The sequence below is a fragment of the Leuciscus leuciscus genome, assembly GCF_965113295.1.
Source record: "Leuciscus leuciscus genome assembly, chromosome: 3".
NCBI classification, from domain to species: domain Eukaryota; kingdom Metazoa; phylum Chordata; class Actinopteri; order Cypriniformes; family Leuciscidae; genus Leuciscus; species Leuciscus leuciscus.
Window position 1 is genome coordinate 57,890,374 of NC_138727.1, and position 27,845 is coordinate 57,918,218.

Consider the following 27,845-nt stretch of genomic DNA (forward strand, 5'->3'; position numbering starts at 1 on the left):
CAAATGGAAGTATCAACAAAAATAAACTAATCAGAAAGAAATCACTGGAAACAGCGTGATCGTGCCACCGTTTGCTGGCATTTTTGTTGTTTACTTGAATATTTAAAACCCAAGCATCGATGTTTTACCACAGGTTTACAATAAAAAGTGATGCATTGATCATAATGAATTAATTTATGTCAAAATTGCACATTAGTCACTCATAAATAAATGGCAGGACGTAAAGAAAGAGGACACACGTACTTATTCAGTTGAGGCTGTTTCTGTTTATTAGGACATATTTACATCACATTTAGAAAGAATGATCATTTCTATAAATATATGCCACCAACAATACGACCTGAGGAGCTTTAGCACTCTCTCCACTCCCAGTACAGTTATATTCAGAGAAACAGAGGAAGCTCCCGAAAAAAAAGTTGCTTTATTTTATGATAGTCCGGTATAAAGAGACGAGACGTAGGCTACTGACAGATACAATAAAAACATGACTGTGATAGCCTTTATGATTGGTCTGATTTCTTCAAGCGTTCATATTTACAATGTTTACTATGGTAATGGTTAGCGTGCACAGACTTTTGAATCGCGTATAAATCTTTCTACCTTATACGGTGATCAGAATCCACATCGGATCACAAACAGAAGGCCTTCAAACATGAAAGTGAGTTAAATTATTTTAAAAGTCTTTAATCCTGACAGAATCATCCGGCGCTGCCGTCTCCAGACTCAGGTAAACTCCGCCTCTGTTCGTAACCACTCCTCTAGCCCGAGCTGGCCCGCTTTGGCCCAAGGTATTCGGCGGGCCAGAAAATCCTGGCCGTTGGCCCCGAGTAAGCCCCGATCAAGCCCCGGAAGTGACAGTGGAAACGCGACTGGCCCTGGCACGCACTAACATGCCCGGCCCTGGCCCGACAGTGGAAACGCGGCTGACACACCTCCACTCAAAACGGCCAATAGAAAAGCAAAAGGCTATGATACGTTCTGGTTATGAACCTTGATCTGAAGGGGATCACAAGACATCACCTTAGGTCAGAATTAGCATCTTTCTTTTTTAATTTATCATCAGATGGACAGATCATTTCTCAGGGGAGGCAGGGCTTATCCTATATCCTATCCCAGCCTCCCCTAGACACGCCCCTGGTGCAAGAGGGAATAAACTAGACTGAAGGCCTACTGCACTGCATACATGTTAAATTGCATGTAAAATACATGTTAAATTAATTCTGGCAATAAAAGTCTCCTCTAAACTTCAAGAACATGACCTCCACCAGCACTTTACACCTCCACTGCTGCTCATGTGAACACATTCACTCTCTCATTAGATGAAGAAACGTCTGTCAATTCGAATAACTAAAGAAGTGCAAACAAGTGTCACCAGCAGGTGGTGCAAAGACATGGAGAACAAAATCACTGATTCACGTAACATATTAAAACTACTTAACTTTATATAAAAAAAAAACAATATATATATTTCCATTTTTGCAGCTTACTAAATGTATACCTTTTTGTGTACACAATTATCATGGTAAAGGATATACCACTAGTTAGCTGTTCTTGCAATATTATTTTTTATTGGGAAATTTATTTACAGAATCCAGTAAAATCTCTAGAATCTGGATACAGTTTGTCTTCTAAATTATTGAACATTACAAGAATGTGTCAAGTATGTTGTGGATTTTAAGTAGGGGAGAGCCGGGACGATTGAAACGCGGGACGGATGAAACACTGAGATTTCCTTGAAAACCACTCACGTCATGTGCGTCAAATGTCGTTAGCACGCACAGCACGCAATGCCTGCCATACCCGCGAAAACATTTCTTCTTTACGTCGTGCCGTTTTGGAGTTAAAGACGCAAAACTGTTTTTGAGTGCAGTAAGTGAATTCTTTCGTGCGGTACTTTTTTTGGACTGACAAGTTGTATTTATTGTTTCATGTGCAATTGTAATGATAATACGGCAGGTGTATTAGTACTGCAACACACCATTAAGTGTGAAAAATCAGAGTTTTTTAGTTTAAGGGCAAAAGAGGTTTAAATGACAGGAGGCGCTGTCGGGATAGTTGAAACAAGTGTTTAAACCGTCCCGACCGCCCATCCTGCCAGTTAAACCTGGTCATAGCCTATACCGGGGGTCGGCAACCTGCGGCTCTAGAGCCACATGCGGCTCTTAAGCGCCGCCCTAGTGGCTCCCTGGAGCTTTTTCAAAAATATGAAAATGGAAAAAATATTTTTAGTTTTAATATAATTTCTGTAGGAGGAAAAACATGACAAACATTCTTAACCCTTTCGCACGTACGGTCGCATCGGTGTGATCAGAACAGTCAGTGTATGACGTGATCAACTGCTAAATTCAAATGTGCTCTCGCGCGTTGGCTGGCGCTGAGCCAGAGACAGGCGCGCTCAGAGCTGTCATATATCACAACTTTTCAGTGTTTTCAACCACATAATGTTTGTTTTAGGTTTCAGACATATAAGTACTAAAAAAACAATACATTTAGAGTTTGTAAAATACACACTGATGTTAAAGGAAGAGGCAATAATCCTTTCCATTATAATTAGACACGTTTTATTCATATCAGATACACATTGTGTAAGTAACTTTAAAGTTTACTCTATTCTTCTCCCAGTTCACCAGCCACTTACTTTGATGTATTTCGGGAGAAGTGGATGAATTCACGTGTTGTAAATCCAACAGATCCGATTCTCTGAACTGCGTCTGCGGCACAAACTAAGATGGCAGCGCATAAAGCTCAACTAACGCGATCGTTATAAAGGTGTTTAAACAACAAAACACTTCCACTTGCATATATTTGACGATCGGAATATCAGATATTTCATGCCATATCTAACAAATGTGTGAGTATTTTGAATAAAAAAGGAAAAATGACATAAAAGCAGATCATCATTCATTCAGCTCTGTTGTTGCTGCGGTGTGTCACGTGACACGCAATGACGCGTCACCTTGGAAACCATAAAGTGACACATTCTAAATAACGGTCGCCTTGAAAAACTCACGCTGGGGGGGTCAGTCAGAATATTTTAAACTTACGTGTGAAAGGGTTGAAGTTTTTCAACGTTGTAAAAATAATACACAAATAAATAAAACGTAATACATTAAAATTATAATGGAAGTTAAACTTAAAGCACCATCGTAGAGTAGTCACGTGGTGCGTCATTCTCTCCAGGATGCGCTGCAGGGAAAATAAACATTTACTGCTAATCATGAATGCTCATTATGTATTTGTTGCCTAGGCTACTTATCATTTTGATACTAGGGGGCTAATAAAGCTAATATAGACACTTACAGCATGTGTTGCCTTCATTATAAGGCTTATATAAGGCTTTAATTTTTTGCGGCTCCAGACAGTTTTTTTTTTTTTTTTTTTTGGTCCAATATGGCTCTTTAAACATTTTGGGTTGCCGACCCCTGGCCTATACTGTTCATAGAATCATATACTGTTTCTAGACTTGTGTTTCTTTTGATGCAAATTCATTTTCAACTACGCAACACGTTATCTCTTTAATAATCATCAATTGTCCAATCTTCAATAAATTTAATTTATCGTCTTATGGTTGACCTCGTTTTCTTCATAATAACAGGCTATTCAACTAGCAAACACTCTATATGACTGAAGGAAGAAATGTAAGAAAATTAATTGTAAACGGATTTGTCTGTCTTCGTCAAAATAGCCCATTAGAAAGATTACAAAATGCGCATGGCTTATCACCTATTGTTTATTGGGCGATAGAACAAAATTTCTAAATCACACGAGGTCCCCAGACAATACTAATCCAGTGCTAATAGGGCTGAAGAGAACATATGTGAGTTGTTGATCACAAAAAAATAAAAAATCTATCTTAGAAAACGACGTTAATCTGAAAAGTGTTTCAACTGTCGCGGCTCTCCCCTACTTATTGAAAAGTATTCAATTTCAAAACGGCCAGTTCATCTTGTCTTTTATTATGACAGGGGTCGCTGGAATACCTTACTTGATTGTGATTGGCAAAATGTGATATTCACCCATAATATTTCTGAATAACGACCGTTGCACGATAACAACACTGTATAACTGACCGTTCATAATACGTCCTACATAGCTGTGCTCCTCTTCCTCCTCCCGCGAACGCCACAAATATGATAATAATCAACTCGTATTTGTAGGAAGAGTGTTTTTTAAAGTAATGTCGCCCGTGTTTTCTCTGGCGGGCTGCAGTCTCGATCCGAGCGATAGATTGAAAACCCGGAGTGGAGTTCGAGCGGTGGATTACATGACGCTTTGAGCGGGGAGGGGAATATCTGTCGCTCCGCTCCACCCATTTATACTATTCCAGTCCGGCTTTCAGTTTGTGTTTCGGTTATTCACTCATGATGAGTTGCTTCTGTTGGAAGTTGGAACTAGTTTCGTCGTCGTAGAAGGAATTCATACGAACTAACTTCAAGTTGAAACGTAAGTTAAGGACTTAATTGAAATATTGTTGTTCTGAACAAAAGCAAGATTGCGAGTGTAATTTAGTTTAGTATTATATTCATTAGGCTAAATGATTCAATTCAATTCACGTTTATTTGTATAGGAATTTTCACAATAATAGTTTCAAAGCAGCTTCACAGAAAGTGCATGAGTCCATATTACAATTTAGAGTGATCTGTTATCACGTAACTGTCTAAGTTATGTATTTCAGAAATAGCAATACAAAATCACAGTTAGCTTATTTTTTATTTTATTTTTATTTAAACAATGTAGAGCATTTAATGCAGATACAATGAGCTCATTGAAGTAATGGATACTACTGAAGAAATGATTATGACATTAAGAAAATATAGCATTGGTGCATGTTGATTCAGAGTTTGCTGAATCTGGCTAGATTTTTTTTTCTCTAGCATGTAAGGCACTTTAATATTTATTATGCTGTTAATCTGCTGTATTGAATGACAGAAAAGTGTGGAAGGCATGAACTTTGTACAAGAGCCTATTTTCTGCCTTTTATTTGAAACATTAACAATACTGATGATTAAGGTTAAAAACATTCTAAATGAAGTAAGCTTCATACGTGATAAAAAAAGCATAAAGTAAAAACACACTTCAGTGATTACAAACTTTACATCAATTCATTAACTTTTTACTTAAATTTTCGCCAAGGCATCCATCTATAAAATTATCCTTAATATACTTCAGTTATACGTCATGACACTCCTGTCAATCATTCAGGGCTCCTCCCACAAAGAGATGCATTAAGGCTGTAATATTTACTGTGTCCAAAACACTACATCCTCTTCTTGTTAGGCTGAATAAGAAAGAAAGAAAGTAAAAACTTTAGGCTAATACTGAAATATTTAAATAAAAGCATCAACAACATGTGTCATGAGGAAAGGCTAATAGATTGGGTTTTGTCTCTATCTAGTGGGTATTCTTACTTACTGGAAGATTTTCATACAGAGACGAGTCCAGTTCGGGTTTACAATCATCAAGTTGAGCAGCCTTTATGAATGAAGACAAAGTAAAAACAGTAGTATGTTATTTATATTCCCATATTCTTAGTCAATATAGACATTTCTACAATGACATTAATCCGTGTATCATTCGTTCAGTCGTTTTTTGATTTAATATTGAAAGTAGAAAAATGAGAAAAGCTTTTTCGTTTTTTCCAAAAGAACGAAAAACAAGAATTCAGCTTGATTTTTGATGCCTAACAAATGGCTCGACACAACCCGTACCGGGGAATAGCCTAGACTGGGCTTTTGCATTATATAGACCTAAGTCACTTAGGAATAAATCACAGCATGCCTCATGATTTACAACTTTACAGTCCGGAAAATATAGGAAAATAGCTAATTATTTTCATTTTATTTTATTTTTTCAAATCATTGTAAAGCCCTGTCTAGGCTCTTCCCCAGTACGGGTTGTGTCGAGCCATTCGTTAGTCTGGTTGTTTGATGAGAAAAAGATGAAATGTAGTTGCAATAAACAAGATAAGAATCCGCACATCATCAGCAGCAGCGGAGGACTCTTATTCTGCAGTGCAGAACTGAGGAAGAACTGATGACAGATCAATATGATCTTTGACAAATCAGAGGAAAGGGGAGTTTCATTCCCTCCCACATGTAGAAATCGAATATTCAAGCTGTTTATAATAAATTTTTCTACCTCAGAACGAAAAATCAAGTTGAATTCTTGTTTTTTGTTTTTTTGGAAAAAATTCTAAAATGAAAAAGGAACTGTTTTCTCATTTTTCTGCTTTCAATATATAAAAAAAAACGACTGAACGAATGAACACTGATTGACATTGAGTGTTTGAGTGTTTGGCTAAAGGTGAAGAGAGTTTAGTCTTTTGTAGGAAACACTTACCATTACATTCTCATACACAAGATCACTCAATTCAACATCATAAGCGTTGCGTCTGTCATGATCAGGTCTGGAATGATTCATCTTTGCCATTAAAGAAAAAACAGAACAAAGAGAAAATAAATAACGTCTATAAACAACTCACTAGAAAAAGTCTCTGCTACATTCAGACTTTCAATCTTTTAGATACCAATTCATTTCCCTGATCAGTAAACTTCTGATAATCACCTGAGACTCCTGTGTGTCATTTCTCTTTTTCATCCACCTGATTCCCCTTTAAAGACAATAATTTGACACAATTACAACCAATCAGAATTTATTTGATGTTTAATACACAGCTTTGAGTAAAGAGATTTATCTATAGGATGGGCTGTTTTGAATGCGATGAAATGTGGTGTATCTTCAGGATTTGCTGCAGTAATGATGTGAGCTTCAGACTTCCTTATTCAATAATTTGCAAAGTTTGCCGTGGCTCACGTTAGATATGTTTTATAATAATTTATGTTCCCATAACTGATCGTTGTCTAAAGGTACAATATGAAAGAATTTTGTATCAAAATATCCAAAAACCACTTGCACAGTGTAATATATTTATTTCAGTTGTGTACTTCAATTATCCTAAATGTGTACAAGAATTTGTAAATTCAGAGAAATTTACAATTTTAAAAAGTGCCCGTCCCTGTTCACTTGTCGCCTGTCAATGACGTAATATCCGCGTTATCCCTGGTTTCCGCTTGTACTGCCATAGTAACCATGGCGACAGATGTGGGCAATGCTCACGCTGTTGTTGTTTCGTTCAAACATTATGGATCATGGCAAGCAGACTTTGGGACAAAAGGAGAACTAAAACGAGGATCAATATCAGCGTGGCGTTTACGAGATCCCGAGAGCTCCACGTCCGCGACTAACTTCGACTTGACAGAGATGCCGCTCTTGCACGTACTTTATTAGACAAGTGAGCAAATGTTCATAAAACTAATCAATGTTATATAGCTCAACATGATGAAATGTTAGAATATGATTAGTATGTTATTCTAATGTTTATCTAGCTTACTGCTAGTCTCATTTAGAAAACAAACTAACAGATAGAATAATGTTATAATTTTCAACACACTCAAATGCTGTTTAGTGTGATAGTGTAACGTTAGACCAAGTGAAACAGCACTGCATTACCTCACAAGTTTAATTAATCAAATAAACTGACCTGTGTGAGTAGTAATTCTGAACTTGCGGGTAAGTTAGTTAGATAGAATTAAATGTCCTTATTCCTTTTTATCCGCAGGACTCGCGTGTGGAGCTGATATCTGTCTCTCATTAGAAATCGAGCCCTGCTTCATACCACAGTCATGTTAAAAACATGAATGCATTCACTCATCCATAAACAGTATTAGATCTATCAGCATGACAGCAAGTCCCATTATTCCGCTTATCACTGCGTCATCAACCTACGCCTTTGTTATTGTAAGAGGTTAGCGACCCCTAGCGGCGAAAACAAATTACATATTGTAGTTTTAAAGTAATGATCAATTAATCGATTAATCGTTGACCTCTTAATTCCGAAGCTGGGGGTGCTACTATGGGTACGTTTACACGACAACGATATGCTTAAAATGGAGAAGTTTTTCCTTTGAGTTTTCCGCGTACAGACAGCACCATTGTCAAAACGATCCCCATTCACACGGATCCGCGAAAACGACAAAAAATGCTGCATTCTGCTGCCAGGCCATTAGATGGTGATGAAACACCATAGACTAAACATGTAATACGCATGTGAATGATGTCATCATCTTAACAAATTTGTGTTTTTGTTGTTTTCAACCCATTTTCAAAAGTTTGCGTTTGCAGGCACCTAAAACTTGGCTTGGCTTTAAGCTTGGCTTTACAATGAATATAGGGAATATGACTATCACTTAACAAGTGCTTTTAAATTTGCCGACATATTAAAAGTGCTCTATTTTCATAGCATGAAAAAGTAATTGCTTTACATAAAAAATGTGATCTTTGAAATCATCGTACATAACAGATAGCAGAATACAACAAGCATATTTGTTTCAGTTAGAGTCCAAAAGTATTTGTATGAAAAAGCACAGCAGATGCACATGTAAACAGTATACACGTGATTATTTTTTGCCACGTTTTGGTTTGTAACTTCATGAAACATTAGTAAACCATAGTAGATCACACATATTTATTTAGAGCATGTGATCTCTAACAACGGATTAATCCAATGTTTTGAGGAGAATGTGCTGCTGTCAATCACCGCGCTGGTGGTGTGGATACTGCAATCACAGATTCTACTTTTTGGAAGTATGACCAACATAAGAATTTTCACCGGAAAACGCCGTCTGAACAAGTAAGTAACATCCACTTTTGTTCTGACCAACTAATGTTAAGGGGAAAAAAGCATTGCAGTAAATCACGCTGATTAAATCTAACGCTCGCTTATCATATCATGTCAAACCGTGCAAATTATACTTTGTTCTCAAATTGTTAAAGGGGTGGTTCAGGATTTTGGACATCGGACCTTATTTCCAAGTTAGCCTGGGTGTTATTTATCAGTGAAGACAGTTTTCAACATTTTTCATCCAGTCCTTCCAGTTGCATAGTTCGCCGGTGCTAGACTAGCGCGAGTCAACGGTATCTGCTAGCCTGCCATTAAAAACAGTTTTACCCACTCCACAGTACACCAAACGCAAATAAATTATAATGCCAGACTATTGATGTAAATGTCTGTTGAGAGAATAATGTTAGAAATCAAACTACTCTTGACCTTGGCAATGTTAACAACATCAGCATTGCGTTACTACATTTAATGCCCTCCCAATATTTATCCTTTTTTTTCGAATGGGCCGGTTGCAGTCTATTTTTTTCTCAGAAGTCTTTTCGCGTTTTACAACGGGTGAATCTCCAGTTGTCACTGGTGATTGTCGTTTGAACCTTTCTGGATCCACCTCCAACATTCTCACACGCAACATAGCCTACTAGCCGAGACACCTTCTTTATGTGTACAGATGTGACGTAATGATGTAATCAATTCTTTTGGATAATTTTTAACCCAAAAAAGCTACGGACTGCAGCTTTAATGAAAAACGCAACTAATCCTTTGCAGGTTCCCTATTAGCATTGGGTTTAAAGGAACATGCCAACTTTTGGGACTTTAGCTTATTCACCGTATCCCGTATCCCCCAGAGTTAGATAAGTCCATACATACCCTTCTCATCTCCGTGCATGCCGTAACTCTGACTGACGCACCCACCGCTATCCTAGCTTAGCACAAAGACTGGAAGTAACCGGCTCCAGCTAGCATACTGCTCCCAATAAGTGACAAAATAACGCCAACATTTTCCTATTTACATGTTGTGATTTGTATAGTCACAGCGTGTACGAATAACAAGGTCACATGAGACACAGCCATCTTCTAACTGTATACATACTGGGAAGTATATTCTCAGAAGGCGAAGCACTGCTACTTGGGCGGAGTAACTAAATAATCGACAATTAAGCGATTGTTGATTAATTGTTAGCATGAATTCACAACCTTCTGACTCATTCACACACATAAGACCACAGACACACGTCTTACCAAATCAGCATCATGATGATCACTGCAGCTCCACAAATCACTCCTATGGATATGTATATCACCAGACTTCCTAATAGCACAAATGTATAAAAACATCAAAAAAATTATAATAATTTGCTTCACTTTAGAAAGAGTAATGTGAGTATTTGAGCCGCTCTACCTTTAACAGACACAGTTACAGCGTCTGATCTCTGAGATCCATGTTGATTGTGAGCCTTACAGTAGAAGCGTCCACTCTGTAGTGCACTGAAACTCTGTCCAGATCCAACAGCTGAGGGTTCATTCTCCTTAAACCAGCTGAAGTTCAGAGCAGGAGGGTTTGAGTCACTGATGCAGTTCAGAGTCACTGAATCTCCCTCCACTATTACACCAGATCCACTCATCAACACTGAGATGTTCCTGGGAGGGTCTAATAAAAATCACCAAATTATTTAAGACCTCTTACACATTTTTAAAATGACTTATATGAACCAAATTAATCAAAACAGAGAATTAGCATCTTATGTTTTATCATTAACTCACACATGACGTTTAAAGTCACATTATCAGAGTATTTCTCTCCATGTTTATTGATGGACTTGCACTTGTATTCTCCACTGTCATCAGAGCTGATCTTTGAGATGCTGTAGATTCTTCCAGATTCTACAATCGTTCCTCCTTTAATCCAGCTGATTTCTGCAGGAGGGTTTGAGTCACTGATGCAGTTCAGAGTCACTGAATCTCCCTCCACTATTACACCAGATCCACTCATCAACACTGACACGTTCTTTGGAGGGTCTAATAACAATCACCAAATTATTTAAGACCTCTGACACATTTTTAAAATGACTAAAATGAACCAAATTAATCAAAACAGAATTAGCATCTTATGTTTAATAATAAACCTACACATGACGTTTAAAGTCACATTATCAGAGTATTTCTTTCCATACTCATTTCTGGACTTGCACTTGTATTCTCCACTGTCATCAGAGCTGATCTTTGAGATGTTGTAGATTCTTCCAGATCCTACAATCGTTCCTCCTTTAATCCAGCTGAAGTTCAGAGCAGGAGGGTTTGAGTCACTGATGCAGTTCAGAGTCACTGAATCTCCCTCCACTATTACACCAGATGGACTGATGGACACTGAGACGTTCTTTGGAGGATCTAACACAGGACAAAAATTAAATCTTTAAATCATCTCATTCAAACACAATCTCTGTTTTTTAAAAAGAACTAATGAATCTGTACTCACACATGACATTGAGCTGAACCTCAGGAGAGATGTGAGTGTGTCCGTCTACAGCACAGCTATATCTGCCTGAATCCTCTCTTCTGACTGACTGCAGCAAGAGTTCATTGTTTCTGTCTCTTCTCTCAGTTAATGGCTGTGAGTTTCTGTACCAGATGAATGTTGCTCTGTCAGTCAGAGCGCAGCTGCTTTTACATCTCAGATTGACTGAATCTCCCTCTGTCACTCTCTCAGGAGACTCCACCTGAAGATCTGAACACAACACACACATTATATCTAGTGCTGCTGTCATACACTGATTATTATTCAACATAATGCACAGAAGAAGAGATAAACCTCATCAAAGTCACCTGTGACAGTAAGAGTCACTCCTGGAGTGCCAATCCATTTCACATCAGGTTTATCAGTGATGAATCTGAAATAGTACATGTGTGAATCCTTCAGTGTCACATGACTCAGTCTGACGGTGCAGTTCTGCTGTTTATCTCCCAGATACTGAAGCCTCTGACTGTATTCAGGGTCCTCAGACAGATCTGGATGTTCTCCATTATCTTTTACCAGTGTTTTGGTCCAGAACACTTTCTTGATCTGACGTCCAGTAGGATATGTATAAGTGCAGCTCATTATCACCGATGAGTCATTTACTGCACAGATGTGTGAAGGACTGTAACTCACACCCTCTTTCTGACTACAAACCCCTAAAAAAGTTAATCCTGAACAAATTAGCAGCAGTTTGTGCATAAAAACTGCAGAATGCAAAAATTCCTGAGCAAGGGTTGCAGAGACTCACCGTGAATCATGAGCAGAAAGATCAGAGGAAGAGGAGGAGCCATTCTGACGGACATCACCATAGCAACATCTGCAACAAATATAGTGGCTTATTTTCAGCTTTAATGTCAGCATGAAACATAACAACAAATACTACTTTACTTATCAAAGAACATGACAGCAACAGTCATTTTTGTACTGCATGAGTTTGTAACTGTCCAACGTCTTTCACTTCCTCGTTTTGATTGACAGCCCATCATAGACAGTAGGACCCTGCCAGAACGATGGTCTTTAATTTCATACTGAGATACTGCTATAAAGCACCTTAGTTGACTTTTGTATCAGTGCATTGCTAATGTTTACAAAACATACTCTGGAGCTTGTTGTCACTCAGTGAATATGCAGGTTTATTATTAAAAGCCACATTAATATTTAAGTCTTGGGTATAAGTCTTTATAATCTATCTTCATTATATAGTTATCTGTTGTGTAAAATATTAAAAAGGATTTTTTATCAATTTGTTTTTCGCCAACAAAACACTGCTTGAGAAAACAAATTTGTGTTATTGGACTTTTGATTTTAAACCATATAGTTACTGAGACACAGCCCTGTGACAACTAGCCCCAACCAATCTCCCATAAATCCCCCACACTTAAGATATTTAACAGTCAGGCAGTAAGTAATCCAGACACAAGCAGGAATAGTAGACTAGAGAAGTGCTGATGAAAGCAAGACGGCAAGACATGAACACCAGAACGATCTGACAATGAACACAGCAAACACAAGCTACATATAGGGAACGGTGACCAACTATCCTGGTATGGAAACTGCTGGATCCGGGATTGTAAAACACTGGAAGGAATTGCAGTGGCAGTGACGTCAAAAAAACACATTTCATCTCCAGCATCACCAAATGTGCATTTGATAAACCTCCAATTTACTGATTTATTAATAGCAATCTGGAAGTTAAATAAATAACTTAAAACATGCCGATAAAGCAGAATTGATTAATCTGAATGTGTTTATCATGAAAACTACTAAGCTTTTTATTCAGTCCGTGGCCTTGTTCTTCTTGAATGATCATGTCTATAAACATGGAAAAAAATGCAGTTTCCTCTTTTGTAGGTGAGAAAACCAAACTTGTGAATCTCTGACAGCCTCATCACAGTGTGATCACGTGACCTTCATACGCCAATGAGAGATGCTGAGGGACATCACACCCAGGTGGAAGAGGAAATCAGCTTAAAATCAGCAAAGTGATTCTCAGAAATGGAAAGAGGAAAATGAATGCATATGCAATCTAGGATGATGGATCTGACAGAACTATCCTCCTCCACAGTGCAGCTCAGCAGTTGGGCCTCAAAGGTCAACCTGAAGACCTTCTGTTTCGAACAGTCAGGCAGCAGTTAAGTACATGGATACAAAATGGCAGATGTACAATCAATTAAAGGATTTGCATCAGATCCAGACTGGACCAGGATGTCGTGGAACTCCTGGAAAGGAAGACCGTAAGAGTCGAGGTGGATGGTGTCAAGCGATATGCAACCCTTCTCTTGCGTGTCTAGAACATGGCCAAACTCAGAGCACCCAAATAGGCAGTATTATCACAGCTGAGCTTTTACAGCTCTTGTTCCAGATCTGCAGAGCCAATTGTTGGCTAAACAGCAGATTCAATTCCATTTCACCCTCCTAACTCACCACACTTTGGAGGTTTCTGGGAGCGAGAAATTAGCTTTTTGAAAAACGCTTTGATGGATACTATAGGAACTCAATCAGTGACTTTTGAGGTCCTTCAAACTGTGCTCGTGGAGATTGAAGGAATCCAAACCACTGGGATATACACCATCCGATGTTTCTGATCCTGACCTCATTACTCCAAATTGTCTCCTAATGGGAGGGCCAGATGCTTCACTCCCCCTGACAGTATTCCCCCAGTCTGAGCTGGTCAGCCGATGTCGTCGTCACAGCCAGATCCTTGCCAACCAATTCTGGAGACATTACCTCAAATTCTGCCTGCCTGGACTTCAAAAGTCGTCAAAAATGACATCCGGGTTGGCCCTACATTGCTGATCATGGATGCTCAGCTACCCAGAGCTATCTGGCCCGTGGGAAAGGTGTTAGAAGTATTCTCCGTAACTGACACCAGAGTGAGGACAGCCAAGGTTCAGGTGGGAGTTGCATGCCTTATACAATTACCTGACATTCCTGATAAAAGTGATTGTAAACCCCACAGAAGAATTGAAGCCTTTTTGTATATGCACATATTTCCTTATGGAAATCTAGGGGCAGTTGTAAACAATAATTTTTTTTTTTTTTTTTGCTCTATCTCTAACCTCTCTCTATTAAATCTCTCCTTCTGTACTTTGAGGGACACGCATACACAGCACCTTCCCTGAGCCAATGAGCTTCCAGAAACCTTGACTACGTGATCTCCCCCGCCCTCACAGTGCAGCGGGACACGGAGAGACATGCTAAAGTTATAGCGGCATAATAAGTGTTTATATTTTGCCCAATTGACAAAATGATGTGCATTCCAATTCTTAATTATATAGTTGATGAGGAATTAATTTTCTCTTGTAACTGAGTTATTATGCCTCATAGCCCAGACAGAGTGGCACCATACAAACTTTGGAGTGCTTGCAAGGTGTCAGGTTAGAGCTGTGCACTGCCTATAATGCAGAAGTTACAGCCTAATCTTATTTTATTGTGCTGTATTATTGACAGTATGTTTAATTGTTGTAATTTATCATTATTATTATTATTATTATTATAATTATGAATATTCACATTTATGTTACTGTTTATTTAATAGAAAACCACAACCACACAAACCAGTCCCAGAAAACAACTGCATCTTCGTTTTGTCTGTAATTGGACAGCCTTTGGTGGGTCAGCACCCTGAGCAGGAAACTTATTCTATATAGGTAAAATAAGTCCCTTAGTCTCGCTTCCTCTTTTGTGTGTTGATAAGAGGCCTGCGAACTAGCCTGGGAAAACCCAGACAACTTCCGGCAAATTCAGATTTGCTCGAGAAGTAAGTCTGGCAAAGAGCTCATTCAAGCCCATTTCCATGGCCTAGAAATCGCGGCACCAATCAGAAACGTTGAGGCGGGCTTTACACAATGACGATCGCTCTGATTGGTTTTAGGTCTATCCAATTGCGCCCAGAGGCATTTGAGCGACATCCGTTCAACTTTGAAATGCATTATTATATTCAAATTGCAAACACATGAGGACAGTCTCCATGAAAGACCCACTGGCAGATGAACGTGCTACTACATTTCTCTCCGAAACGGTAGGAAATTAAATTAGATTTAATAGAGGATTTTAACTGCGACACAATGATTGACAGGGCAGTTTACGTGACAGGATGCACGCGACAGATCCGTCCGATAAAGATGACGAAGTAGTATGTCCCAAAGCTTGCCTACTTTTTTGCTACACATTCAAAAGTAAATACCTTTTCTTCACAAAAAGAGTACATACTTTTATGGCGTAGTGTAACTTAGGCGAATTGGGACGCAGCCAGGGCCGGCGCTACCTATAGGCGGAGTAGGCAGTTGCCTAGGGCCTCGGGCTTGGAGGCGGGGCCTCCAAATCATCCCTATACGCTTGTCCACCAATCAAGAGCAGCAAAATACTAGGCTGTTTGTCCATTGGATATAACAATTGTCATTCACCTGTAGTAAAACCAATTAATATCCCCGTTTAAACCTGAGTCACGCCCACCCTCTGAATATTTGAATGAAGAGATTACATACCGATTTAATGAATGAGATCCAACTTTACTACAAATTGATCTGATGGCGCCGAAACAAACGCATCCTTCAGGGGCTGCTAAGCGTAAGGCTAAGCAGGCACGCAAAGAAAGTGCAGCTCGTCATGCAGGTATCATCTATTGATAATGTATTTGTAAAAAAAAAAAAAACTGAGCCTGACGATCAGCGTAGTTTTGGGATAGATCATTTGGCGGTTATTCTGAGTTCAAAAGAGCGCGATCACCGTTGATGGACAATTCGCTTCTGACACTTTGAATCTGAGCGTACGATGCAATCAAAAAATCTGTTCGCGGAAATTAATCGTAATTCCAGTCACTGTTTCACTGAGGCGAATTCATGATGAACTGTTGATCTGAATCTTACAAAGGAGTCGATTCTCCTCGATGGAATTGATTACAACCTGTGGAATCAAATCTTGATTCCTTACGCCTCTGAATCAAGGAATCGATTTCCAGCCCTAGTCAGGCGCTGACCAAGGCCGCATTAATGCACGGGCTTACCTGGGCTGAAGCCCAGGGGCCTCCCAAGTTTAGGGGCCTCCCATGTTCGGGTTCATGATGAGCTGAAAAGGTCATATTGTTTTAACTTGTCAGATTTTGTCGCTGTATGTCGCTAGTCGCTTGTGGACGTTGGTAGTGCTGTCGCTCTAATGTTATTGTTGTGGTGCGTTCACACCAAACGCGAATAGAGCGTCTGGCGCGAGTGATTTCAATGTCAATGCAAAGACGCGTTTACGCGCGTCTAGAGGTCCCGCGGCGCGAATGAGGCGGTAGACTGCTCGTCTGGCCACATCTATACAAAACACCATCACAAGTGATATTATACAACTATATAATTTTAATTTGACTAGGAATTAGGCTCAAAAGAAACAGTATGCTGTTGGGAGAGTGTTTTTATATTACCACACAGCAGTGTTCAGGGATTAAATCATTTACTAGATTAACGATCGATCAATCTACAAATTAAACTCACTCATACTGTCATAAATTACTAAAACGTCATCCGAATTTGACAAATAATAAATTTTCTTGTCCCTAATAGTCAACATAATGCAGGGGAAACTGTAAAATGAACTGCAGCAGTGCTAAACTTGCATCATAAAACTACAACACTCGAACTATAAATGTATGAATTAAACTCACTGACTGTCGACAGTTTCTTTTCCATGCATTATTTTATTATATCCATGTTTGTGGTTAGTTACAGTCAAATCATATAAAACAGTGAAATCGCCCTTGAACTCTTCTGTCTTGCCTGCACTGCACTCGAGACGGTGACGGGAGCTGAGCTCCACTGAAAGGCTTCTTTCCTATTGGTTGTCGTTCGCGAAAATCGCTTCTCATTTGCATAAAGTTTAAATTTAGTTGCTTGGTATGGTTGTTAAATAAAGTGTCTTGTGTTTATGTGCTCAGTGATATGTTAATAACAATATTAAAATTAAAAACAATATAAAAAAACTCACTGTTGTAGGTCTCGAAAGAAACTAATGCATTTTGTGATGTACAGTAGATTACCTAGATAGGCTTTTACACTTTTTTAAAAATGAACTCTATAAATCGAGGGGATGGGGGGCCTACAAAACCTCTCAGCCCCGGGGCCTAACATTGGGTTAAGGCGGCTCTGGCGCTGACTGTCAAAATACTAAGTTAAAGAAAAAATAAAGAAGTTTGTCAGTCAAAGAGCAAGCGCACTATACTAGAGCATTGTTTATTATGTTTCAAAACAGCTACCTCAACTGTCTGTATATCTTCTAAAACGCAGATGTTTAGCCTGCATTTACTGCTCGATCATAATATATCTACTTCATTTTTTTTTCGTTTTCCAATCATAAATACTGTTGCAATATTTATTGAAAATAATTTTAAGCATATGAACAAGCACACGATTACAGTTGAAGAAACGAACTAGACTTTTTATTTAGTAGTTTATTTCTATCACTTCCACTAGGAGCTGATTTGTGTATATTCATATTAAATGTATTTCTCTACAAAACATAATATGACATATTTAGTCTATCAAAAACAAAACTGTTCATTATCCCAAATAAGGGGTTAGTGTGTTACTATAAATAAATTACTGAGCAAATTACTGAAAAAATTTAAAATAATCCTGACTAATAAAAGAAAAACTGTCATTAAATGAACATTAAGCAATGAGAAAAAGAAAAAGAAAAAACATTTACATTTTTTTTTTTTTTTACAGTGTAGAAAAACAAATGTAGCCTCTCTATTGACATTATTTGTTTTAAACATTACCTGTTGTAGGATCACTGATGAGGTTTCTAAAAACCAGTGGTGAGTCAGAAGAACTACAGGGCAAAGAGAGACAGGAGCAAGAGAGTGATTTTGAGGAAGACCAACTACAGGGCAAAGAGAGACAGGAGCAAGAGAGTGATTTTGAGGAAGACCAACTACAGGGCAAAGAGAGACAGGAGCAAGAGAGGGATTTTGAGGAAGACCAACTACAGGGCAACTACAGGAGACAATGCCAGACCTGGAACATCAACAAAAAGTAAAATAGGAAGCACAGTACCCGAAGCTCAACCTGTTGATCCAGCCTTGTGGCCTGACACAATTGCGCAAAGTTACAGAGCAGAGGCAGTGCGAAGAGGACCATTTCAAGTCAGAGAAAGTTATGTTTTTCCCAAAAATTCTGATGGACGAGCCTTTTCACACAGTTTGTGTTATAGAAAAATGCCTAATGGTGAAAGAGTCAAACGATCATGGTTGTCATATTCAGAAGTGAATGATGCAGTATTTTGCTACAGCTGCAAACTTTTCTCTACCCAAGTAATTAAGCTCATTAAAGGAGGATTAAAAGACTGGAAGAACATCCACACCATCCTGCGCAGTCATGAGAACAGTTCTGAGCATATAAGCACCATGCAGAAGTGGAGGAATTAGAATTGCGATCTAAAACAGGTCAAACCATAGACCAGAGACAGATGACCCTTTTGGAGGAAGAAAGACAGAGGTGGCGGAATGTTCTCACAAGACTGTTAACAATTATACAGTCTCTTGCTGAGAGGAAACTCCGCCATGGACGGTCCCAAGCCCGTTCTGAAAAAGGAGGAGGGTTAGGCGTGGGGCTAGCAACCCCACCCTGTAAAAAAAAAACCTTTGCTACAGAAACGCAAACAAGAGCAACAGGTAATTCCGCCTTGGGGAGAGACGGGTCTTCGCTAAGAAGAAGTATGACGCTGTGCAGTGAAAACCGACGTAAATTGGAAGCTGCAGGGCCGATCTCCCTTCTCTCAGCCAGGGCAACCAACATCGGTACATGGAACGTGAGGACCATGTACGAAGCGGGGAAGACAGCGCAAGTGGCAGCGGAGATGCGGAGCTACAACCTCACCCTGCTTGGAATCAGCGAAACTCGATGGACGCAGTCCGGTCAGAAGAGGCTGATCACTGGCGAGATGCTGCTGTACTCGGGACATGAGGAGGATAACGCCCCCCACACACAAGGAGTAGTGCTGATGTTGTCAAAAACTGCACAGCGAGCACTCACTGGATGGGAAGCCCACGGCCCAAGGATCATCACAGCATCTTTCCGAACGAAGAAGAAGATCACCATGAATGCTGTGCAGTGCTATGCACCCACCAATGACAGTGAGGAGGGAGACAAGGAGCAGTTTTATAGCAGATTGCAGTCCATCCTGGAGAGTTACTCAGAGAACGATGTCACCATCCTGATGGGGGATTTTAATGCCAAGGTGGGGAAGGATAACACCGGGTATAAGGAAGTGATGGGAACACATGGACTTGGCAACATGAACGAAAATGGTGAGAGGTTTGCAGATCTGTGCGCTCTTAATAACCTGGTGATCGGCGGCAGCGTCTTCGCACATAGGAGGATACACAAGGCAACTTGGGTGTCACCGGACGGCTCCACCGAGAACCAGATAGACCACATCTGCATCGTCAGGAAATTCAGAAGATCTCTACAGGATGTGAGAGCGAAGCGAGGAGCGGACGTCGCATCAGACCACCATCTCGTAGTGGCAAGACTGAAGCTGCAGTTGAAGAGGGGGTGGATGGCAACTACAGCACAGAGGCACAAGTACAACACCTGCTCTCTGAGGGACACACACAAGCTAGAGGAATTTAGAGTGGCTTTGAGCAACAGGTTCCAAATACTGCAAGAATTAGAAGAGGAGGAGGAGGATACAGTGGATGGCAGATGGAAGAGAGTGAAAGAAACCATAACGACAACATGTAGGGAGGTCCTTGGACCCCTGAAATACCAGCACAAGGAGTGGTTGTCGGTAGAGACATTGAGGAAGATTCAGGAAAGAAAAGAGAAGAAAGCAGCCCTCAATAACAGCAGAACAAGAGCGGAGAAGGCTAAGGCACAAGAAGATTACACAGCCGCCAATAAAGAGGTAAAGAAGCTTATTAGAACCGATAAGCGGAACTATGTTGATGGTCTGGCAGCCGAAGCAGAAGAAGCAGCAAGAAATGGCAATATGAAAGATCTGCACTCCATCACAAAGACGCTGTCAGGGAAGTTCTGCAAGCCAGGTAGGCCGGTGAAAGACAAGGAGGGAAAGATATTGAAGGGAGAGGAACAACAAATGGATAGATGGAGGGAACACTTCGAAGAACTGTTAAACAAGCAAATGCCAGCAAACCCGCCAACCATCAATCCAGCAGCAGAGGATCTACCAATAGATTGCAGTGCGCCCACCAGAGAAGAGATCCGCAAGGCAGTAGGCCAGCAGAGGAACGGCAAGGCAGCAGGTCCAGACAGTATACCAGCAGAAGCATTGAAGGCGGACCTGGAAACAACGGTAGAGATACTGTTCCCGTTGTTTAAGAAAATCTGGGAGGAGAAACAGGTTCCCACGGAGTGGAAGGAGGGATATATTATAAAGTTACCTAAGAAAGGCGACCTCAGCAAGTGTGACAACTACCGAGGGATTACGCTACTGTCCATTCCAGGGAAAGTGTTCAATAGGATCATCCTGAATAGAATGAAGGACCAGGTGGACACCCAACTCCGTGACCAGCAGGCAGGCTTCCGGAAAGACAGATCCTGTACGGACCAGATTGCCACCCTGCGTATTATTGTCGAACAGTCACTGGAGTGGAACTCTTCTCTCTACATTACCTTTGTAGACTATGATAAGGCTTTCGATAGCCTGGATAGGAGTGCCCTTTGGAATCTTCTCCGGCATTATGGTGTGCCAGCCAAGATCGTCAACATCATCCGAAACTCGTACGATGGTATGACCAGCAGAGTGGTCCATGGAGGGAAGCTTACGGAGACCTTCGAAGTGAGAACCGGGGTTCGTCAGGGATGCCTGCTCTCGCCTTTCCTCTTCTTGCTAGCCATCGATTGGATAATGAAGACTACAACGGCACGCACAAGAACAGGAATCCAGTGGACACCCTTCACACAACTCGACGACCTGGACTTTGCGGATGACTTGGCCTTGCTATCCCACACCCGACAGCAGATGCAGGAAAAGATAAACAGCACAGCTGCCACCTCCGCTCAACTAGGTCTGAACATCAACAAACAGAAGACAAAGATCCTCAAGGTGAATAACACCAACAACAACCCAGTCCAGTTGGACGGAGAGGCGTTAGAAGAAGTGGAGGCCTTCACCTACCTGGGCAGTGTCATCAACAATCAGGGTGGAACAGACGCTGACGTTAAGGTACGAATATGTAAAGCAAGAGCAGCCTTCCTTCAGCTGAGGAACATCTGGAGCTTGAAGGAACTGGGCCTAAGGACAAAGGTCAGGCTGTTCAATACCAATGTCAAGGCGGTCCTTCTCTATGGTGCAGAGACATGGAGGAAAACAGTGGCGACGATGAAGAAAGCTCAGACCTTCGTCAACTCCTGTCTGCGAAGAATCCTCCAGATTCGCTGGCCAAACACCATCAGCAACCAGGACCTTTGGCAGAGAACCAATCAGCTTCCAGCAGAAGATGAGATCCTGAAACGACGCTGGAGATGGATTGGTCACACGCTCCGCAAGCCAGCTTCCAACATCACCAGGCAAGCGCTCACTTGGAATCCCCAAGGCAAAAGGAAAAGAGGAAGGCCAAGAAATACGTGGCGCCGAGATCTGGCAGCTGATACCAAAGAACTTGGATACACCTGGAGCCAGCTGGAGAGAAAAGCCCAAGACAGGGATGCCTGGAGAGCTCTTGTCGGCGGCCTATGCCCCAGGAGGGGTAGCAGGCATAAGTAAGTGAAGTGTTGCTGAGAGGAATCTTGGATTTAGGGGATCCACAGACAAACTCAATGTTTCTGATAATGGTCATTTTTTTAAAGGAAGTGGAGCTGTTGGCAAAGTTTGATCCAGTTATGCAGGAGCACTTGGCTAAAATCAAAGATGGAAGTACACACACACACTACTTGGGGAAAGACACATTAAACCTGGTTCTAGCAGATGCTGCAAGAGCTTCAAAGGATGCCATTGGATTCTTTGGACACCTGCAGAAACTATTCACCTTTTTTTCAGGATCCACTCAGAGATGGTCTATTTTGAAAAAATATGTGGACCTCACTCTTAAATCATGGAGTGACACAAGGTGGGAGAGCAGATTGCAAAGTGTTCAGGCTGTCAGGTTCCAGGTTGCCCAAATCAGGGAAGCGCTTCTAGAAGTACGGCAGAGTTTGTCTGACCCTGTCTCTAAAGTGGAGGCCCAAGCTCTTGCTGAAGAATTGGGGTCTTATCGCTTTTTGATTTGTTCTGTTGTGTGGTGTGACATTCTGACACTTGTCACCCAGTTCAATAAGCTTTTCCAATCATCTTCTATGCAACTGGACGTTGCTTCAAACTTGATTACATCCACCAAAGCAGCACTCTCACAGTATAGGGCATCTGGCTTTGCTGCAGCACAAGCAACTGCAAAGGATCTATGTGAATAAATGAATCTAGAGGCAGTTCTCAAACAGAAGAGACTGCGTAACACCAGGAAGCAGTTCTCTTACGAGGCTGCTGATGAGCCTCTGACCGACGCACTGCGAAACCTGGAAGTGACTTTTTTTAACATAGTTGTGGATGTAGCACTTCATTCTCTTGAGGAGAGATTTCAGACCATGGAAAATGTTAGGGACACTTTTGGTATCCTTTTGAATTTCAATGATGTTGCAACCATGTCAAGAGTTACAGTGAAGAAACACTGTGAAGACATTGAGAAGGCACTCAGCAAGGAAGGACATGCAGATATCTCTGGAATTGAAATGGCTGAAGAGATACTCAACCTTCCACCATTACCATCAAAAAGCACAGCCTTGAAGCTTCTGAAATTCCTTCACCAGAAGCAACTGCAGGAGATATTTCCAAACCTCTGGATTGCTCTCAGAATTGCAGTTACCCTGCCAGTAACCGTAGCAGCTGCCGAGAGAAGCTTCTCAAAACTGAAGCTTGTAAAAAATTACCTGCGCTCCACAATGACTCAGGAACGGCTTAGTGGACTTGCTTTAATCAGCATTAACAGAGAACTCACACAGCAGATTTCTTATTTACATTTACATTTATTCATTTAGCTGACGCTTTTATCCAAAGCGACTTACAATTGCTATATATGTGAGAGGTCGCACGCCTCTGGAGCAACTAGGGGTTAAGTGTCTTGCTCAGGGACACATTGGTGTCTCACAGTGGATTCGAACCCGGGTCTCTCACACCAAAGGCATGTGTCTTATCCATTGCGCCACTACCACCCCAGCAATAACTACTTCTTATGAAGTAGTTATTGATGAGTTTGCTTCAAAAAAAAGCAGAAGAGTGCCTCTGTAGGTGGCCATGGAATGAGAATAATAAGTGCTGGTCCAGATTACTTTTCAGATTTGTTTATTTTTTTTGGTGTGTTTAACTTAAAGTTATTAATATGCATATTTAAGTAAAAATATAAAAATACTTATAACAGGTTTTGTATAAATAAAATGGTTAGGAATCATATTTGTTTCAAGTGCTTTTTATTTAATGATGTTTTATTAACAAAGTTTGGGAGGAGCATGTTCAGATAATTAAACCTTATTAAATGCGAGTGGAGCACATTCAGTTAATCAACCCAATCAACGAGATAAGAGGTATATACTGCAGACTTACCTCTGCTCACTGACAGTTTATCAGTATCCCTCCACCACCTCATCTCCCTCACTTTGATTTGAATAATCTCTTATTGGATGTAAACAACACAATCCAAAATACAATGCAATCTAGTTCTAGATTATTTCTATCACAAACAGGGGTTAATACTCTTGGTTCAGGCCAAAATTTAGAGCCCGGAGCCCTCCCCCGGACAGCTCGCCAAATACGCATAATCTTTACTCTATTTAATTTGATGTGTAAGTTAGAGGTCGACCGATATGGGTTTTTTCAGGCCGATGCCGATGCCGATCTTTTGAAATCCGGGTCGGCCGATGGCCGATTAATGCTGCCGATTTATTTTGGCCGATATTTGGCCGATTATGTGCTTGTTTTTAAACTCTATTTGAAAGATAAAATATAACACAAATAATTACTTAAGATAGACAAGATTTCTCAACAAAAACATTTATTGAACACTTGACCAATCTGCACTTGTTGTGACCTTGAGATATGTTTGGTAATTGTACCTGAATGAATTAAATTAATTTGCTACATTTCAGATTAATATATTTGTTTTCCTTAAAATTGTAATTAACAGTAACTTAAACACTTTGCAGTTTGAATGATGTCTTGTAAACAAAATGACGGAGTATGTTTTTATGTTTCCACTGTTCGATCGCATCCGCGCCTCACACACACACACACACAAATATAAGTAAACACTTTGCGACTTTAAACACACGCGACTTTTCGATCGCGCCCGCGCCCCTCTCTCCCTCTCCCGAGTCTCCCTCTCCCTCTCTCTCTTCCACACCTACACACCATACTCCAGCATTGCAATCTTTACATCGCAGCCTGCTTCAGAGCTAAGGCGGGGCTACAGATTAGGTGTCCCCAAAGAACCCGCGTATCTAACAGTAGTTCCGCATTACATGAATTAATTTGCACGCGAGTTTATTTATTTTTATACCATGTATTCTCCGTGTAAGTTTCGGTTCAATACGAATACATGTTCCACCCCTAGTCTACAGTGAAATACAGTCACACATTACACTGTTTGGCCAGCATTTTAACCGTGTTTAATCCAGCTACTAGCTAACAGTATGCTAAAGTTAACTGCTGACTAGCGTCACGTTTCTAACGTCCGTTTTCAGAGCATCCAAGAGAAGCACAGAAATACACATTGATATTCGGTCTGGTAAATAACGGTCGTTAAGGCACCAGTGCCGTATTAGCACCGGGTCTGTCTGTAGCTACCCAACCCTAGCGACGACGCTAGCAAAGCAAAGCCAGTCCTTCACTAACCTATGGTCACTTTTTTATTACTTATTTCTCTGCATTGAGTGACAACCCTCTCAAATATAAGACACACAAAACAGAACAAATAAAAGTATCAGATTCTCTGTCTGTAATTGCAAAATTCTTGCTTACTTATTGTTGTGACATGATAGCAACCCTTCTGCTGTGCTAATGCAACCTCAACTACGCTATCAATATCCACCGAACGTCATGTCGCCTATTCATATTTTTTCTCGAAGTTGGCAGTAACATATCAAAAGGTTTTAATTAAATATAAAGGAGTTTTCTCCAAGGAACTTAGCTCCTTCCTTAGGCACTGGATGAGGTCTGCTCACTCTGCTGGAGAATGACTCTAGGCGCAGCATGCGTCCACAACAACAACACAAGGCTGCCCACAGATGCGCCCGCCTAATAATCGGCCCCTAGTGTAAGTGTAAACTCGTGAATTCTAAAAGGTGGAGGGGAGGAGGGTGTGGCAGGGGGGCCTCCAACATACATTTTGCCTAGGGCCTCCATGTCTAGAACCGGCCCTGGACGCAGCATATGGCTTTACACGATGACGATCGCTCTGATTGGTTTTAGGTATTTGAGCGACGTCCGTTGGTGATGCCCCTTTGGAAATGATTTGTCTATGGAGCTTTGCCAGACCATAACTCAGTTACTACTGAGAATGGTCTGGTTTTAACCAGGCTACCTGCGAACTGCTTTAATCCTTTATGCAAATCCTGACCTGGCAGAAGCTGTATCCTGTACAACACAGACATTTGCTTTTTCTTGTTCCATAATGCTTTAAGAGAACCAAAAATTACCACTTTATAATTCAGGAAAACCAAGGAGGAGATTGGTTGCAACTGGGAAAGGGATTTGTCATTCCACTTCACATATGGCAATAATCTAGACTGAAGGCCGACTACAATGCATATGTGTTAAATTAAAACTAGCAATAATACTCGCCTCTAAACTTGGAGTAATGGTAATGGAGGGATCGAAGGCTCGCAATATACGTTTGTAGAGTTCTAGCTGCAAACTTACAACCGGTGTGACCAGTGCTCTAGCTGCATCTCTTCAGGCTCCGCACTGACAGCTGCATTTAGAGGGTCTGTGAAGAGGTCTATGCTTTCTAGTATGCATTAACAAGGAGGCATTAATCACTCTTGAGGTTTTTTGAAGAGCTGCATGGGACAACACTGTATTCAGCTTGTTTACATCAGGAACACACTTACTCGTGTGTAACTTGTGCATTCAGTACTCCTTGAGTCCCCCTGGTGGGCTGGATAGAACAACACAACTTTTACAATACCCTGACATATGCAAGGCTGGATGATGTGAAAGACCTGGAAGTAAATTCTGAACTGCTCTTGTAGACTTTCAATTTCTTTTCTGTACTTGGCGAATCACATCTTGCATTTGGGAGCATCTTTGCACATCTCCTCGCAGGCAGAGAAGTGTGTCAAAAATCCGCTGTGAAAAAGGTTTAGTTTACGTTGGAAAGCGTTCATATGCGCATAGAGGTCTGAAACAGTCCGAGACCGACCTTGTAACTGTGTGTTCAGATAATTCAGATGTGCAGTCATATAATCTGTGAGGAAGGCCATGTAACAAATAAATTCTGGATCCCATAGTTTGCTGCTGTAAGCGCTTGTTTAAATGTGGAAATCAACTGATCAGACAGTATTTGCAACTGTTGTCTCATCTCTTACTGAATTGAACTCAACGCCCTTGGATGATGATATCTCACAGCTAAATAATGCGCTGGCTATTAACCTGGATTTATTTGCTCCTCGCAAGGTCCGTGAAATCAAGTTATACTCGCTCTGCTCCTTGCTATAACAACCTTCCTCTCCTTTAGTTCTAATGCGAGTGCGGCAAGTTTTTCGGGTGCCCTGTTTTCAGAATTTTGTGCAACCTGATTTTGCCTCACTTGTTACAGTTCAGATATGAAAAGGGGGGAGGGGGGGTCTGAGAGGTGGCGCCCTGACAAATCTCGTAAGAATCACGATTTGCTTTACGGCACGACGTCTCATACATCAACAACATATGAAGCAGCCTCTATGGAAGACACTAGAACGCATTTCAGACGTGAATCATGGCAGAGTCGACGAAGAAAACGAAGAAAGCGCGGTCAGAAAAGTCAAGGAAAAGAAGACGACGGCTCTGCATGAGTGGTATTTACATCAGTAACGTTAAATACAGTTACTCCACAGCGACTCTAGGGGTCGCTGTTTGAGAAAAACGGAAACTGCTTAGTGTGCTTTTAAATAACTAGTCGACCTATGTCAAATCTTCCTTTCCTGGCTAAAATGTTACAATGAGTTGTAGCTTCACAGTTGCATAACCATCTTTCTGTTATTAATCTTTTTGAGCAACTTCAATCTGGTTTTTGAACGTTTTTATGACTCACAAATGTTATGACTTTTATGACATGACTATTATAGGCGCCTGTTTGGTTGGTTCTGTGGTTCTAATGGTTCTGTATTTGAGTTTAAGAAGAAATTAAGGAATCTAGGAGTTATCTTTGATTCCCCATTAACATTTGACCCTCGTGTACAAAACGTTGTTATGACTTCTTTTTTAAAATTGCGCCCCATGCTATTCTTTTCAGCTGCAGAAAAGCGAATTGCTTGGAATTTTTAAAACGCATTTAAAAACTGTTTGTTAGGTTTGGTTAGGAAAGTTAGGTTATTGTTGATTGTGGTAATCATTACTGGTTTCTTGTTTATTTAATCCACCTATGCTTTTTTGTTTGATTTATTTTGTATTTTGTTTATTACTTTACTTGTATTGTCTTATACTGTA

The 27,845-nt window shown here is 40.6% G+C and overlaps 1 protein-coding gene across 1 annotated transcript in view; it reads right to left on the reverse strand.

Annotated features, from left to right (window-relative positions):
* The window catches only part of LOC309495538 (hemicentin-1-like), a 118,540-nt gene that overhangs the window by 18,475 nt on the left and 72,220 nt on the right, over positions 1-27,845 (reverse strand). Inside the window, exons 12-19 of the mRNA XM_082165320.1 lie at positions 25,780-25,796; positions 21,536-21,818; positions 20,810-20,968; positions 11,941-12,009; positions 11,501-11,848; positions 11,154-11,402; positions 10,808-11,065; positions 10,442-10,696 (exon numbers count right to left, since the gene is read on the reverse strand). Of these exons, the coding sequence (XP_082021446.1) occupies positions 10,442-10,696; positions 10,808-11,065; positions 11,154-11,402; positions 11,501-11,848; positions 11,941-12,009; positions 20,810-20,968; positions 21,536-21,818; positions 25,780-25,796 (1,638 nt within the window). The remainder of the gene's footprint in view (positions 1-10,441; positions 10,697-10,807; positions 11,066-11,153; positions 11,403-11,500; positions 11,849-11,940; positions 12,010-20,809; positions 20,969-21,535; positions 21,819-25,779; positions 25,797-27,845) is intronic.